The sequence below is a fragment of the Juglans microcarpa x Juglans regia genome, chromosome 7S (assembly GCF_004785595.1).
Source record: "Juglans microcarpa x Juglans regia isolate MS1-56 chromosome 7S, Jm3101_v1.0, whole genome shotgun sequence".
Taxonomy (NCBI): domain Eukaryota; kingdom Viridiplantae; phylum Streptophyta; class Magnoliopsida; order Fagales; family Juglandaceae; genus Juglans; species Juglans microcarpa x Juglans regia.
The window spans coordinates 16,506,497-16,524,339 of NC_054607.1; the positions used below are offsets into that span (position 1 = coordinate 16,506,497).

The 17,843-nt window shown below is 33.8% G+C and overlaps 1 protein-coding gene and 2 long non-coding RNA genes across 4 annotated transcripts; all 3 read right to left on the reverse strand.

Moving 5' to 3' along the window:
- Positions 1 to 285: 285 nt before the first annotated feature.
- Positions 286 to 9,478, reverse strand: LOC121241505. Its single transcript, XR_005935725.1, has 3 exons — positions 9,467 to 9,478; positions 8,658 to 8,659; positions 286 to 613 (listed from the first exon to the last, which is right to left on the reverse strand). It is a non-coding gene; the product is annotated as an uncharacterized LOC121241505 (long non-coding RNA).
- Positions 2,395 to 4,731, reverse strand: LOC121241503 (glucan endo-1,3-beta-glucosidase 14-like). 2 transcript variants are annotated; one of them, XM_041139293.1, is made up of 3 exons: positions 4,590 to 4,731; positions 2,802 to 3,829; positions 2,395 to 2,540 (listed from the first exon to the last, which is right to left on the reverse strand). In XM_041139293.1, exons 1-3 carry the CDS (start codon positions 4,639 to 4,641, stop codon positions 2,484 to 2,486), a joined length of 1,137 nt encoding a protein of 378 aa, XP_040995227.1. In that variant the 5' UTR covers positions 4,642 to 4,731; the 3' UTR covers positions 2,395 to 2,483. The 2 variants fall into 2 exon arrangements, with proteins under 2 accessions (XP_040995227.1, XP_040995226.1); XM_041139292.1 differs by lacking the exon at positions 4,590 to 4,731 and having other exon boundaries at positions 2,802 to 4,454.
- A 7,247-nt stretch (positions 9,479 to 16,725) lies between the features above and the next one.
- On the reverse strand, positions 16,726 to 17,236 carry LOC121241338. The gene is made up of 2 exons (XR_005935707.1): positions 17,026 to 17,236; positions 16,726 to 16,913 (listed from the first exon to the last, which is right to left on the reverse strand). It is a non-coding gene; the product is annotated as an uncharacterized LOC121241338 (long non-coding RNA).
- Between the last annotated feature and the right edge of the window lie 607 nt (positions 17,237 to 17,843).

Here is a 17,843-nt window from a genome sequence, read left to right on the forward strand (position 1 = left end):
CTAAATTTTAACGTATATTTTAATATTTGCAATGTCTCTATGAAAATGTTATCATACCCATAATTATACAAGAGTTAGGGTGCCACCGAGCAGTGACTGCTGGGCATGCCCTAGGCAAAATTCACTTTTTTTTTTTAATTTTTCTTATTCATATTTTCTTAACATTTTTAAACATTTTTAAAAAATATAAAAATATATCCATACACTAATAGTCGCTTCCTTAATCAGTAAGTAAAAATAAATAAAAAATTAAATTAAATGTATGAGAGATCAAAATGATGGGACAAAATGAAGCGGTATAATATCATTATTGATCATACAAAGCTCTAAAGTCTTCACCAACTTCCCCTTTATTAAATGATCGATTTTTGTTAAAGAATTTTGTATACATTATTCAGATTTATTGTTACTGATTTAGAAGAATTACCTAGTATTCAAGACAGTAATTGCTGGCTATAATTAAATGACTTAAATAAAATATTTTGACCAAAAACTTCAATTCATCGCTGCTGGATGAATGACTTTGAGGTTAGAAATAAGAAGCTCTGCTACCCTTTGTCTCCCTGCACAGATGCAAACATTATCTCAATCATATGAACAGAAATATTGCAAACTATGCAATATAATCTTTGGAAAGCTATGCAAGAAAACTAATTTTTTTTTTTTATGAGTATTTTAAAGCAAGTGTATCAAACTATCATGTTTGGTTTACTCGTTCCATGGTTTAGTGACTCAGAAACTACTTGAATTTATACTAATTTTGGGGATCATTTCATATGTGCTAGCTAAGCAGTCACCATATCTTGAGTCGAAATCCCGGATGCAATCCATTTATTTATCAATCTTATCCTCTTGGGCCATGCCGAGAAGAATCTTATGGTGCATACGCATGGTCCATGATGTTGATTGTCCACCGGCCCTCAATTATCCTTTTGTGATATTGTTACATATACATAACTTTCAATAACAGAAAACCAATAGTGAACTATTTGGCTGATTTCTATTTGGGGATTTTTACAATAACTTTAATAGAATAATTTGAGAGGTCTTGAGTTCAAACTTTGACTCTAAGCTTAATATTGCCAACTTTTTCGAGTATAATTAGTTTGGCTTTAGACCAAAAACACAATATTTAATGCTATGGAATATTTCAAAGATGTTTTTAGAAGGCATATTGAACTTGATTTGATTAATGCAGCATACCTTTTGCAATTCAGAAAAGACCCACCATAGAATGTTGGGTATCATGTTGATGTGAACAAAGAATAGAAATGGGATGTCTCCAACTAAGGTCGACCCTACAAATTCTCTTTTGGGAATAGAGAGCAAAAGATATAGACACAGAGGCAGCCATCTTAGGCCCTGTTTGGAACATGGACTGAACATTTTAGTTTAATCTAATTTTAAATTAGGTCTAACATTTAAATACCTAACTCTCAAATTTCTAAACTTAGTTCAATTCAAAACTCTTTACATATGAGACTTATAACATTTTTTAACTTAATACCTCTTTACACGTGAGATCCATAAATACATTTAAACTCATTTTAACATCAAAACATATCTAAACTCATCTTAATTGGATCTCACAAAACTCATTTCACCATCTTAACTCATTATTATTTATAAGAAATTCAAATCATCTCAACTTAGCTCAACATACTCTTAGGGTTCACATTCAAAGACACAAAAATAAAAAACGGCTGTAGAAAGACGGACTTTAGACTTCTTTTATGATTGGACTTTTGTCTAGCTGAAGACAATAAGAATCTTGTCCACTGCAAGATTAACGTGCACCATTACAAGTGGGATATAAGGAGGATAGAGACCCACTACCCTATTTTCAATAAACAGTGCTAAAAATGCAATTTTCTTCATTATTTGCTATTTGATTTATATTATAACTCTATTATCATACGTATAATGTCAAGTTTCTGCTTGCTTTATGCATAGAGGGTGGACAGACATTGGACAGATTCTACTACCTTATAGATTCCGGGGCTTAAAACCTTTCTACAAAAGAAAGATTCCATATATTTCTTTTCTAATTTGTTCTAGTGTATGATCAAGTTGTGAACGTTCAGAAAAATTCAGAAAAATGCAAATTTTGTTGTTGGACCGACCTATCTCAACTTCCTATCAGGACTGTGTGGCAAGCGATAAATGAAGAAGATAAATGCAATAAACATGTCATTATTTAGAATAGAAGACGAAAGTCATGGACCCATCTGTCAGGTTCATGAATTGGGACAGCTGGCATTATTCTTAAGGTAAAAAGTAATTTTTTTTCTCTTTTTGTAGAGTGGGGAAGGATTTCGAACTCGACCTCTATTTTAGAGACTGGGATTATGTCACCACAGGCTTTGGCAAGGTAAAAAGTAATTGATTACTCACCTACGGTAACTCCTCTTGCATTGGAATGATCTCCAGAAATTTCTCTTCCTCCCTTGATATCTCTTGCCCTCTGAAAGATTTACAAGTGCTTACGCACAGATGAAGCATGCAATGAGGAAGACCAGAGAGCTGAAGATAGACAAAGCCTGCAAAATATGGGGAAAGAAATGGAAAAGCTAAGCATTAGATACATTATGATGGAATAGAGATCCTCTCCAATTGCGTCCAATACTCCGAAGAGAGATATATATCATGTGGGGGTCTTGCAACAGTTGACCGTATAGAATTTTCAGGCAGACCCGACCTCACATGAAAATTTAAAGTTGTGTCTATTTTCCTTTACATTTGACCATTCCATTTGGTAAAACCTCGATCAAAGTACAAATGATAAAGATTGCATGTCTTACATTCTTATCAGATGCTGAGATAAACTCTGGGAGATAGCCCTGCAATCCGATGTTGTAAACTGGTGTACCATCAGGATAGTAGAGGCCATAGTTCCTCTCTGACGCCGGTCCAGGCTTTAAGTTCTCATTAAAAAGAGCAAAAACGTGTACATCAATCGGAGTTGACGGTTTTGCTGGAGTACCTTGCCTCTGTGCTATTCTCTGCAGCAAGTTACCATTGTATAATCCTGCGTTCTGTGGTGTAGCTCCTGCCTCGTTAGCATCCCCCTTAGATGGCCAACCGGTCTCCGAAACTCTAACCTCAATATCCGTATGCCCCATTGCTTTCATTGCCGAATAGACAGCATCAATTTGAGCATACAACATGTTATCATAGTGCAGATTCGTGTTAGGATCAATCATCCCTTGGTTGGGCTGAAACAGCACATACTCTAAGGATACCTGATCTGGGTTATCCTTGTATGCAAAATATGGATATGCATTTATCAAGAACGGAGAATTGATCTCAGAATGAAATTTCAAAAGGGGTTGGATATATTGAGCAAGATCTTCCCTAAAAGTTCCAGCTGAAGGAGGGTAGGAGTTTCCTAAAATGGTAAGAGAATGAGCAGTTGTGACAGCAACTTGCTTATCTAGTTCAAGATTGACAAGAACACGATATACTGTTTGCATTGCTGGGAGGAGATAAGAGAATAAATGAGAGTCATTGCTGCTGAAAACCTCATTTCCCACAAGGATGGAATTGATCTTGGTTCGAGTAAGGTGGGGTAACAGATGCTGTTCAATCCAAATCTGAGCTTTAATGGGATCCGTCATGCTTTGGAGATACTCATTTCCTAGCCCAACAATGAAATCAACATTCGAGTTGGAGAAGGCAAGCAGGACATTTGGATCGGCATCGTAGAGTTTCACTCTACTGATGTTGAGAGATCCAAGGAGGATGGCAACACGAGAGGGAGATGGGAGATTGTTCGCTATCTGTCCATAGTTAATTCCCATTCCAATGCTGAAAATTTGGACAAATGAATCTGAAAGTGCGAGGAACAGAGTTAGAAAGGTATGAAGAACAGCATACAGATCAAAAATGAAAACCAGATATGAATTATAACACCACTTGTTTGGCCAATATTTTAAATTCATATCATCTGCAGATGAACCCAGAAGAAAGTTAAAGTTGATGAAGGTGTCAAAAATATATCTCATTTATCAAGAAAACATTTCTCCGATCCAGCAATTAGTCTTCAACAACTGAAAAAGACTAAATCCCAATGACAAGAATAGATTTGGGGGCATGAAAACAAGCATTTCCAAGTAACAGCGACAATAAGCAATCCATCATCAGAGTTCAGAAAAATTGGCATATTCCAGAGATGGGAAAGGAGAGAGAACAAGCACTGAACCCAAGTGATAGAAACTCAGAAAAATGCATATCCATTTATAAAAGCTTCCCTTGTATCGAAAAACAGGGCTGTTAATTAAAAGAAAGAAGAAGAAGCAAATAACTCTGATTGCTTATAAAACAGAGGTAACGATACAAATGCTGCAGAATAACCCATCCAGGCTGTACTTGTTTTGTTTCAAAGGAAAAAAAAAAGAAAAAAAATGGCTAGGAAGAACATTTGTATTGCACCCAGTTGGACATGATTTTTAGCAAAGAAACACCCAAGACTAGAACTTCAAACTCTCTTCTGTATTAAATCTTTCTCTCTTTTCCTCCACTTTCTTGTGAACCAAACGTACTTGCAAAAGAAAAAGAAAGTTAGTTGAAAAAGCGGAATGCCAACAAACCTGAAAGAGTGAGAAGCAGAAAGAGCGCTCGAAAGAGAGAGCAGCATGCCATTATCGATCTGATCTTGGCCTTCACTCTTCAGCCAACTAACACCACCCCCACACGCGCACGCACTGAAACGTGCGCTCATATTATAAAGGATCAGAGCACGGGCTCTCTTAATTGGGATATATAATTGAATGCTAAACAACCTTATTAATCTCGCACATTATATTTTTTTAAATTTTTAAAATTTTTAATATTATTTTTAAATTATTTTTAAATTTATTCTATTAAACTAATTCAATTTTTCTGTTCATTATTCATATATTAAATATTTGATAAAAAAAAATTAAAAAAATATGGTATATAAAAATTGTGTGAATAGTAAGAGATTGTGTAGATTTTTTATATATAACTTCAATCTCGCAATATTTTCAAGTTATTTTATTCTCGCAATGTTTTATACACATAATTTGAATGATAATATTTTATTTGTAAAATTTAAATTTTAAAATTTATTTTTTAAATCAAATTATATTCTACTCAATGCAATATTGTGATTATATTACACAATTTAAAATTTTTTTAATATTAGGTTAGAAAAATGTTATTGTATTCCCACGTATTCTCGTTAATTTTGTACCTTGACTATAGAATTAGTTGGCGCCATTTTATTTCCAACTATTATTCAATTTTCAATTTAATAAAATAGAATAAAGACAAGCTGGTCATATTGCGAAACTTTAATGTTGTTGATATGAAAAGTAAGAATGGGCGATCTCTCTTGTAAAAAAAAACCTAGGCAAAACTCTCTTTCTCATTCTCGTAAAAATCTCTATATCTGAGTTTTGTTGGAGGAGGAGGAGGAGAACTTGCAGGTTTTGGGCACAAGACAAAGCATAAAATTCTCATCTCATCTTATATCATCTCATCTCATCATTACATATTTTTTAAATCTCATACAAAATATAATAAATAATTCAACTTTTTTAAATCTAAATACACTTTTTTCAAATTCCAAAATAATAATAATATTAAAACATAATATTTTAAACTTAAAAACAAAACACAAAATTTTCATCTCATCTCCAAACCTGCCTCAATCTATCTACTCACTTTATCTATCAAGATAGTTCTATTTTTTTCTTCAAAGTCGAAAAGGATGAATCTACAGTTTTTCTTCAACTTTCGAGAGATACGCATTACAAGAAAACTCTTAGGCCACAAATCATTCAGAGGATAGTGATGATTTTACGAAAATCACCGCGTGATCTTTTTAGATCTGACTTTTGTGGCTGAAAAGAGACAAGTGTAGTGTCTTCACGGGCCGTCATATATTTCAAAGTCTACCGGAGTTGATCCAAATTGTAATTCATCTTTTTTCACATTTATCTTACTGTTTTCCTTTTTGTTTAGTAAAAAAAAAAAAAGGATTCGTCTTTTGGACGTTTATATGTAGAGGTTGACACATTTCTTTCTATGAAGGGTGAGGTTGAGCTCTGTTTAGACAGAGTGTTGTCTCTTGGACGTTTGTTTGTAGAGAGTATCATTAGTAATAAATACCAAACCAGTCACAAAAGGAAATAGTGTACTGGTAGAGCTCCAAATGCATTAATTGGTTAGGAGGTAATGGTTGATATGAGGATATCCCTATATATATCCAGTCATGAATGTAAATTTTCCTGTTGAATGAATGACGATATTTTCCTTTAAAAAAAAAATAAGAAAGACTATTTATAATTTTATTGCTCGCTATCTTGATTTAAAAGGAATTATAATCATTAATATTATGTTACATATTTTATGATAATTTAATTGTTAAATTTTAACAAGATAATAAGTTGGTTCTGTTTTTACTAAATACTATTATTCATCTTTAATTTTATTGTTTAATCATTCATTAACATGATATATTAATAAGTGTGACATAGCATTGTTTGTAAATCACACATTTTTTTTTAAAGGGTGCATGAAATCTGTACATTTTGTAAAAAAATTATTCGAGAGTGCTCTAGCAGAAAGTGCATCTCATTCATTTTTCCACTCTTTTATTTTTCCTATTTTTGTGGTTAGATTTTAATTTAATACTTATTTCGCTTCTTCTATTTATTTTGTAATTCTGGCCATAAATTATTAATAAGTATCTTCCAAGAGTCAACATGTTTGATTTGATGGGATATTTACACCATAGGCTTATTTATTTATTGTAATTTCGGTCAGCAACCACTAAGCTTTAAAGTCTAATGTCCTAAATTATCGTACAAATGATCTGGAGTCCTATGGTCTCTGAAAAGCTGTAAGCTTACTACTGGACATAGTATCTAGGTTTGAAAAGTTTAGGTACCGTTGGTCAAGGAATTTTTTAAAATTTTGATACGTGTTTGTTTTTTAGTTAATTTTTTATGATAAAAAAAAAATTGATAATAGAAAAATAATACTTACAGTCATAGAGTGCACAAATACCGTGCACTCCTTTTGAAAATAAATATGAGATCATATGAAAAAATTAATTTTTTAATAGTAAACTTCACTCTTTTTTAAAAGGAGTGTGCGGCGGCGCTTTCACGACCTATGATTATATCTAACATTACTCTTATACAAAATATTGATAAAATTGACATTTTGAAAATTTATTTAAATATAATTTTTAAAGATATTCTTTTAACAGTTGTATTAATTTTTTATTTTTTTTTCTTTTCCCTGAAATTGAAACAAATGATTGGATGAAATGTTAAGAAGAAAATTTCTTTTGAAAGAAGAAAATTTTATTTTGAATTTTTTTTCTTTTTAAAAAAAGCTTAACCAAACATGCCCTTTTATGCTATATATATTTGATAACTACAACTCATATTAAATAGACTGCAACAATCGAGTTTGTAACCATGTCTTCAACCAAATTATTTATTCATCAAGAGAAATATGTTGTGGAAAAATCTGGTTGTAAGTAGATTTGCGCACAAATACGCGCACTAATATTAAGGTGGAAATGTAGATTTTAATGAAATAGTGCCGATTTGAAAATGAATATTTGACAAAATAGTCCACCTTAATATTAGTGTACAGATTGGTCTGCAAATCTGCTTGTACGTAGAAGAGCTCGTTATGTTATATGAATACAAGTTATTATCATCCTACGATTCCTATCCATCCATAATTTAAGGTTGCTTAAGTTTTCCTTCAACAGTCATGTTACCTTTTGCAGAAGACAGAGTACTCCATTTGTGTGAGAGTTTTAGCTGCTCGTGATTTTTCATTAGCTTCATTAACACATGCAACTTCCTTGAAAATCAACCGTAAGAATTGGAAGTTAGTGGAAGATGAAGAATATTACAACAACATCTTACAACTGATATTGTTGTCGCTATGTATAGCCATCGATCTTACCATACCCTGAATCACATCATGTATATATTAATGATGTCATTATATTACCATAGATGCCATAGTTTTTGCCATTGCCACGACCAAGATCGTGGCTATTGCAAACCATCAACTAAACCATTATTTTGCCATGTGTTAGAATATTACCATACTTATAATAAAATATATTTTTAATATTCTAGTATATGTATCATGATATCATGACTTATTCTCTACCATATTTAGTTTATTGCGTAAATCATTGATAAATTATTATCATTGATTTATTGTACTTTCATTCTTTCTCTAGTATCATTCACTTATAAAAAAAAAAAAAAAAAAAAATTGCCCAAAGAATTCATTTGGGTGGCGAGAACCCGAAATTTATAGATATACAAAACCCACGTATCACAAGCCTAAATCTACAAGTTATCAATGAAATTTCAAAAAATGGATATATATATATATAATATCTATATAAAAAAAATATTTTTTTAATAGTAGACTATACTCTTTTTAAAAATAAATGTATAAGATTTGTATACCTTAAAACTGTATCTAACATTACTGTTAAGTAAAAGCTTATTTATCTCTATTGAGTTGGCCGCGGTTTGGATGAAGCCAAGTTTGGATTACCAACAATCCAAACCCTACATGCTACCATCATCTATATCCTCCCATTTCATTTTCCTATTGACATCATATACTAAAGTCCTATACAACACTACTACCATGACTATATTACGTGTACCACATGCAATTACCATTGACATCATTCTAACGAATATAGCATTGGTTTTTATATTATTTGAAATAGAAATGTTATATACCATATTTTTATCTTATTTTTATCTCACTATATAAGAGTGGCACATTTATTATTATTAGATGATAAAGAATCATACAATAAAATAATTATTATTTAATAATAATAAATGTGTCATATCTTACAGAATACGATGAAAGTAGAATAAAAATACGATGTAAGGCATTACTTTTTAAAAATAAATTCAGCCCAATAGCAATAAAGTTTTGAAATTAACAAAAATAGATATGACACGTGTGAACCGTGATGGTCTCACAGGTGTATGAAACAAGAAAAGTTATTTTATTATTATTATTATTAGTTTTTGGGAACCCGGAAAGTGATTGCCACCGAATGCTATGAAAGAAATAATTAAAAAAGATAATCTGAGTTTGCGCGCACGTGTTGGCGACCGCCTCGGCTTCCTGGCTTGTACCAGTAAGGTCGGCCGAAATCTCAGCAACAGCACGTGTCACATTTATTAATTTCAATCTCCATAAACAATGTAAATATTAAAAAAATCACTAAAATGATATATCTCACTAATTACTATTGTTTCTAGAAATATTTTTATTAATATTAAATGTGTAATAAATTATGCATTTTATTCTTATTTTGATTTGAGTTTGAGTGTCAATAAATATTAGGGGTGCAACCCACCCCTTGGATGTAGGGGGTGCGAGACGGATTTCCAATCCGTCTCGTCTCTTTTCACTTAAAAAAAAATACTACATTTATTTTATTTAAAATTTATTTATAAGTGTAAAAATAATTAAAAATACATTTTTAGATCCAAAGTATAAATTTAAATTTTGTAAATATGACTATAATTTAAAAATGATATAATTTTTAAATTTGCTAGTGCATATTTTGTATAAATTGTAGTGTATTAATTTTTAAACTATGTAGTTTTTAAATTTGCAAATGCATAATTTGTGAACAAGTCTAACAAATTGTAATATATATTTATATAAAAATGGGGGCGGGGTTGGGCCCTCCTCGTCACCCACCCCTGTTAGGAGCCCTAGATGTGAGGCGGTGGACCCCGCCCCCGCATGGGCGGAGCAGGGTTGCCCGCCCCGCCATGTGGGGTGGAAGCGGGGCGAGGCAGGGCGGGGCGGCGGGGCCCCCTGGACGGGGGAAATGTGGGGTGGGATTGGGCCCTCCTCGTCACTTGCCCCCGCTAGGAGCCCTAGATGCGGGGCAGGGGGCCTCGCCCCCGCATGGGCAGAGCGGGGTTGCCTGCCCCGCCATGCGGGAGCGGGGCAGTATGGCAATTGTCGCTACTTTAAATACAATCTTATTATATATCGATCTTAGATGTGAAAGTCTTGGACACACTTCTTGTGTGGTAAGACTTTAGTCGAGCTGAGTCGGTTTTTAGATTGTTAACCTCGCTCAGTTTAAAAGTTTGAGTTCGAGAATTTTATCTAATTTTTGTTTAAGCTTGGCTTGAGGAGATAAGCTCCCAACTCGAGCTCGAGTTCGATTTGGCTTGGCTCGAGTTTTTTTTTAAAATAAGATTTAATAATTAAGAATTAGAGAAATTGTAAAAAAAATTAATTTAATGAAAATTTTCCAACTAACAAATAGATCCTTTATTGAATCTGAAAATTGTAAAAAATTATAAAAAACTAATATGTAACTAGTTGATATTTATCTATAATAAGCATATATTATATGTTTACATAAATTATTAATACCATAAACATAATATAATAGTATATATCAACATTTCATATGTGGTTCATATATACTAATATATGAAATTATTAAATCTTACTAACGGACTATTGTATAAATTATAAAATAAAGCTATCAAGTAAATTCAATATATAGACATAAGTGACTAGCCATAAGTAATTAGGTTATATATCATGAGCAATACTACTCATCATCCTAACTTCCATCATCCTCCCGTCATCCTATGATATGTCATTAGATGATTTGAGATTATTTATTATATTTCACTTATAAACCTATCATATAATGCCATATCATGGGATGACGAGATGATGATGAAAGTTAGGATGATGAATAGATTTTTTCATATATCATATATTTAATTATAAATGTGTGATGCTTATATTATTAACTATATATATACACATTTATTGATCTATGAACATATTTTAATTGAGTCGAGCATAAACGAATATAGCTTAACGAGCTTTTACTTAGTCGAGTTTAGTCGGAGATGTGTCATGTACTAATCGAATGGGTATCCGCTTTCACATGTGAATTCTTTTTTTCTCAAAAGTTGAGTTCGATTTGAGTTTTTAATCAAACGAGTATCGAGCAGGCTATTGAACAGGCTGGTTCATTTTCAATCCTATTGTATGGTGAGCTTTAAGAGAAGAGAGAGAGATATACAGTAAAATTCTTACATGATGATGAGAGAAAAGAAAAAAGCAGAGCAAAAGGAAAATCGGTTCTTGGTATTGCCATGCAACTAATTCCTTACCATCAGGAGAGAGGAAGAACCCATAAAAGGCAAACAAAAGAAAAATGAGTTCTTGATCTCATCATGGGGGCTTGTCTCTTCTATTGTTACTTCATGGTGTGCAAGTATTAAGCGATAATTTACCTAAATTATCAGACAAATTTGAATGAAAGTAACGTCTTGTTCCAACAGTAAATGAGAAAAAAAAAGTACTCTTCAATTGTACGTGCTATCAATAATTATGGTATTTTAATTATAAGAATGTAAATATATAGCTAATTTTAAATTAAAAAAATGCTACATGCAGTCGTAGAGTACGCAAACGCCATGCAGTCGCTTTGAAAAAGAGTAGGGTCCACTATTAAAAATTTTTTTTTATGTAAGTCTCGTATTTATTCACTTTTTTCAAAATGATTGTACGGCGCTTACACACTCACAACTGCAACTATCATTTCTCTAAAAGAAACTGACATCTTACAACTACACCTATTTCATTAACCCAACTAATTATCATCACAAATTATGGTCATGTATCTGACCTAATTCCGCATTATTACTTAATTCATTAGTTCGTTTTATGTCGTGATGATTATTCGTTATCTTTTGCTTGAAGTAGATGCAATCATAATAACACTTTCATAATGGTACCAACTATTGCGGAAAGAGAAACTCTAAGACAGCGTTCATGATATTCGGATTTCTTAATGTTAGATTCCAAAATTAGATGAATAATGATACTCTTATCCCTTAGCATCAACGTTTCAAAAAGTCTGGCTTTTCTCTTTGAATTTTAAAAAGCCCGTTAGTGTGCTCAGATCCTTCTCTCTCCTCTTCCTTCGCCTCAGCATTTTTCAAAATTCCCTCTCTCTCTCTCTCTCTCTCTCTCTATACATATATATAGAAAAATGCTTGAGAACCTGTTTTGGGTTCCCGTTTAGACATCCTGCTTGACATGTAAAGGTCACTTGACATTTACACTTTTTTTTCTCTCTCTCTCTCACTTGCCCCACGTGACTACCCTCCCCTCACCCAGTTCGTCTCCCCTGCCCCGCGAGAACGACCCCTCCCCTCCCCTCCATCTTCCTGACCTTCATCTCCGACAACCAGTTCTGCTTCTTCAAAATAATTTTGGGTCATTGTTTTTTTCTGAAACAAACTAAGGGCAGAAGTCTCAAATAAAAGTGTTTGTACTGGACATGGGGATGGTGCTGAAAATTTGTAGGAAATAGAAAAGATGCGGGAGAGAATCATTGATGTCTGCTTCTTGCAAGTTAGTGAGGAAAAAAATAAAGACAAAGAGATGTCAGAGTCCCGAGTCCGAGGGTATGATATGAGTTCAGACTCCAACACACACATGTAGACTCACAAACATATTAACACATTGAACTTTAAAAATGGTGGGAAGCATACAATATTTTGAAGCTGACAATCCAGTGAAAGTCAAATTTATCTCGAAAATTCTGGTTGGAACTGGATGGGCGAATCTTGGCAGAGAAAAAAAATAAAGATATTTCTTGTGGGATATTTATTTGTTAATTTATTTTATAAAACTCAGAAAAGAGTTTGGGTGTTGGTTATCAATTTACTTGGAAATAGTAGATTTACCTGGAAAAAACAATGACCCAAAATTGTTTTGAAGAAGTCGAATTGGTTGTCGGAGATGGAGGTCGGGGAGATGGAGGAGACGGGATGGGTCATTCTTGCGGGGAAGGGGAGACGAACTGGGTGAGGGGAGGGGAGGGGCAGTCACGCGGGGCAAGTGAGAGAGAGAAAAAAAACAAAGCATAAATGCCAAGTGACATTTACACGTCAAGCGGGACGTCTAAACGGGAAACCAAAACAGGTTCCCTACCATTTTCCATATATATATATATATATATATATATTTGCACCCAAGTTGACGAGCCCCTCGATGATGGTTTTTGTCATCAACAATAGGCTTACGTAACGTTGAACAACTTGCCAGCCATACGCATCACCGTGGCATCACAAGGACGCCGACAAGCATGACGTCTACTCGCCATTGTTGTTTTGGGACCATTAGTACATTCCCCGTGCCACTGCGAGTTAGAAGTCTTCACACCCACATAAACCGTCACATGGGGTTGACCAGCAACCTTGTGCTTGCCACCCCTCTCTCTCTCTCTCTCTCTCTCTCTCTCTCTCTCTCTCTCTCTCTCTCTCTCTCTCACAAGCGAATGTGGAACATGCAGTGGCTAGGAGGAGGTGCCATCAAGCGGTGGCCACGCTAAGGAGAGGAGGTAGGGGTAGGGGTAGGCAGTGAGGCTCTGCCACCCTTCACCCCGACCACATGTTCAGTTCCCGCCTGGCTGATGCAGGGCCCCATCTGTAGATGGATGGTGTGAGGGAAGATGCCCGCAAGCTTTTGGCTACCAGGGGATGGGGTCCAGGCTAGGCCCATGAGTTTACCCTGTTTGCCCGGCCCAAATTCATATATATATATATATATATATATATATATATATATATACAAACAAATTCGTTTTATACTTGCGAATGAGTATATAAAGTAGAAAACCCTAACTCATTCTCCTCTCTCTCTCTCTCTCATAAGTTCTCAATTCTCTCGTCTCCTCTCTTTTCTTGCATTGTGTTTGACTGTTTGTACTTTGTAATTTATTGGATTTATTGTTGGATAATAGATTTGTGGATTTAGGGATGGATATGTAGATTTGTTGTTGTTTTGGATTTTTTTGGATTTTTCCCGTTGTTTTCACCATGGTTGGCCAGTAGGCAAGGTGGGGCGGATGGTTACGGGGGCGGTGATGGGGTCTAGGGGTCCAAACTAATGATTAAGTTATTTAGACATAATCTTAATGTTCTATAAATATTATTGTCCATTCACACCTTCTTCCGTTAAGGGTGAGGGTGAATGCCAACAATATAATCGAGAATGAATCATCGAAATGCTTGGGCAAAAGTGTAATGCTTGGAGGAGTTCATGCATAGTATAAACAATAAAATGGAAGGTTATATTGGAGGAGTTCCTAAAACTCTTTCTATTTTTTGATGCAATTAAATTCTCAGGACGATGAGCTGGGGAGAGAGAATGAGTTAATATTTCCAGAAAAATAAATTCACAAGGAAATACGTAGAAAAATATCCTGAAAGATATTATATATGCTTGGAAACCAAAATGGAAGGTTGAATTGTGGGGTTTGTTGATTTCGACATGAATAGTGGCTCTTTTTTTTTTTTTTAGCAAATTGTTGTCTGGTGCGCATAATCGTTTATTTAATTATGACTTTTAATAAGAGTTATTATATTCTTAAGTCGATGTGTAGAGCACACAATCTATTTTATTTAAATGGTAAGATTTAATTTGTAATATTCAAATTTCAAAATTTATATATCAGATCAAATTATGTCATGTAAGCATTTTACTATGTATACATGTTCTATACACCAACTATAGATAGAGATGTAATCTGTCCGGTCCGATTGGTCCAATGAGAGATTTTTGGACTGGACTGAAACTTTTGGTCTGCCCATTTCTACCTTGAGACCATACCAATTACACCTATAAATCGAACCGAACTATTATCTATCGATCATTCGGATCATTTAGTCCATCTTGGCCTAGACAAGTACAAAATGGACCACTTTTTGTTAAAGGCCCAACTTACCTTCTATTGTGTATTTCGGCCCAACATTATAAGTTAAATGATAAATATTATATAAAATAATAGAATTAAAATTAAGTGAATTTTTTAATGTGAATTATCTAATCAACTCATTAATAAAATTATTAATTATAATTATATTAATGATGTTACTTAGTACTCAATAGAATGTGTATGAATTATAATAGTTCATACATAATGACGTATATTAAAATTTTAATATTTTATATATGGTTAATGAATAATTAGACCATGGATATTTCATATTTGTAACTTAGGTATCTTACAAAAAATGTACCTAACTATTTTAAGTAGGTGTAAATACTGGATAACTAGAGTATGTATCATTGCATATCATGTTTTGATTAATCATATAATATATTAGTTAATTGCCAATAGCATATTAGTTAATATTTAATAGTATATTTAACATATATGGTTAATGATGATAGATCAGATGAAAATTACATAACTAAGTTATACAACTACTATATAAAATACTACATAAAAATAATTAAAAATAATATATATATGTATTTCGGTCAGTCCGGTCCAAAAAAAAAAAAAAAAAAACATAACCCAAGGACTGGACCAAGAATTGAAATTTTGAAAACTAATGGACCGAAACTGACCATTAGTGTTATCGGTCCGGTCTAGACCGAGTGAAAATCATTCGGTCCGGTCGGATTTTACAGTCCAGACTGGTTAATTTACAGCCCTTGGCTATAGAATATAATTTGTCTTTTTATAAATCTCAAAATATGAATCTTACAAATCAAGACTTATCGTTTAAGTGATGTGAGTGGTGTGTTCTACACATCGACTTGATAATAGAATAACTCATAGATGTGGTATTAATTGTCAAATATTTGTACTTAACACACATTTTATAAATTAAGTAGGTTTAAGTTCAAAATCAGTAGAGCACCGGCTAGAGAGAAGTCAAAACTTCTCTATCTAGGTGGTGGAAAATTTTCCTGCACTTATTGTTGCTCATTTTCTCGTAACTATTTTAGATACAAAGAAGAAGTCCAAACATCAACATCTTGACTGTCAAACCCTTCTCAGTTTCCAATCCAAAATCAGCCACTTCTATTACAGCTTCAACATCAAAATCAACATCAAATGAATATGGATTCACTGATCCTTCAAACAAATTCTTTGTCTTGGAATGATCTCAATCTTCAATCTGCACCACAGTCAGCAAAAACAACCTCAGATAAAATCCTGATAGGAAGGTTAGTTGCAAACAGACCTCTGAACAAATATGCAATTCATTCTAGTATTAAAGCCGATTGGAACTTTGTCCAAAACTTTCTCATTGAAGATATGGATATAAACAAGTTTATATTCACATTTAGAACTTCCCAAGACAAGTTAAGAGTGCTGAATCAGGCCCCTTGGAATATTAAGGGGCACTTGCTTATTCTGAAACCATGGTCTCCTGGTGCCTCTCTCCATGAAATCAGTTTGAACCATGCAATTTTTAATGTACGAATACATGGATTACCCCTAGTTCATATTATCTCAATAATGCAATAGAAATTGGGAAAGCCCTTGGTAATTTGATCAAAGTTGAGGAAGATCCTCTGTATGGTTTAGCTTTCAGAAAATTCATTAGAACTAAAGTTGAATTAGATGTTACAAAACTACTTCAACAAGGATTTATGATGCCAAGACTCGGCAGCCATGAAATTTGGATAGCTCTAAAATATGAAAAATTGTCAGACTTCTGTTACGCATGTGGCAGGCTGGGCCATTCTCAAATCTTCTGTGGTTTCTTAAGCTCTCCATCAACAAGATTAAAGTATGGCCCTTGGATACGAGCGGAATTTCAAAACAATTTTGAAAATAATTAGGCCTTCATCAAACGGGTGCTGGGCAGTATGAAGAAATAGAGAAGAATGAAGATTTACCTCTTTCATATTCAACCATAGGCGCTTACAGTAAAGGAAAACAAGCTCTAAATTCTTCTAATCAACAGGAGCTTGTTATTCAGAGTCAAAGGTGCTTCTCAAATGATCACATTGAACAAATTTCAGCAAGTAAATTGGACTTACATCAATTGATTTCATCATCCTCAAATTCACTTCAACCTAGTGGAATGTCCATGAGAGAAGACACAGCTACTCAGAGCAGCTACAGTGAACCGACTTCATTAATTTCTTCACCAAGAAACTTTAATTGCTTCACTATTCAACCTACTGAATCCAGCAACTTCACACCGAATCGAAGCAAAATATCCACTTTGTCTCCAAGTATAGAAGCACAGGTGGCAGCTGAATTAAGTACACGGCTACAAGAATTCTCTTCTTCAATTTCAGCCATTGGATCATCGTATCTTAGTCCCCCATGGAGAACGCAGTGGAAGCAGATCTACTCGGCAGTTCAGAGTTATAAGACTCAGCAGGATAAAATCGGGCTTGGGCTTGGGCTAGGATTAGGAATTGGACTTGGGCTCAAATCATGCTCTCAAACCGAAACAAGGCCTTTATTTATGGGCCCTCAAGACACATTTTCTAATAGGCCTCAGCTTTTTGATTTGGACCATAAGACCGATTCTCCCTTTAAGCCTTCAGAGGTCATCAGCCTGTTAATGGTTCAAAAATATATCTCTCCAGTTTCAAGTGAGTCTGAGGTTTTATCTACTGTCAATCCTTCGTGTCCAAATTCTGGAAAAAAAAAATTAAAAAAAAAAAATTTGTCTCCAAATCAATTGAACATTCAACTACTAGAAGATTCAGAAATCCCTTGTGAAATTAGTCCCATGCAGATTGAAGTGGCAACTGATCCAAAATAAGTTGGCAAAATTATATTTTCCTTTAAAAGGCAGCAACTTGATGAGTCTACTGATGCCCCAAAAAGAAAATCTCAAAGACTTATAAAAGTGGAGAAAATAGACCCTTTTGAATGTCAAGCTCCAAAGCAACCAACAGAGGAAGATTCAATGGCACTAACACTCCTGGCAATGCACTCAGGATCAGTAGGAAATGAAAAAAGGTCAAAAGGAAAGTAAAAA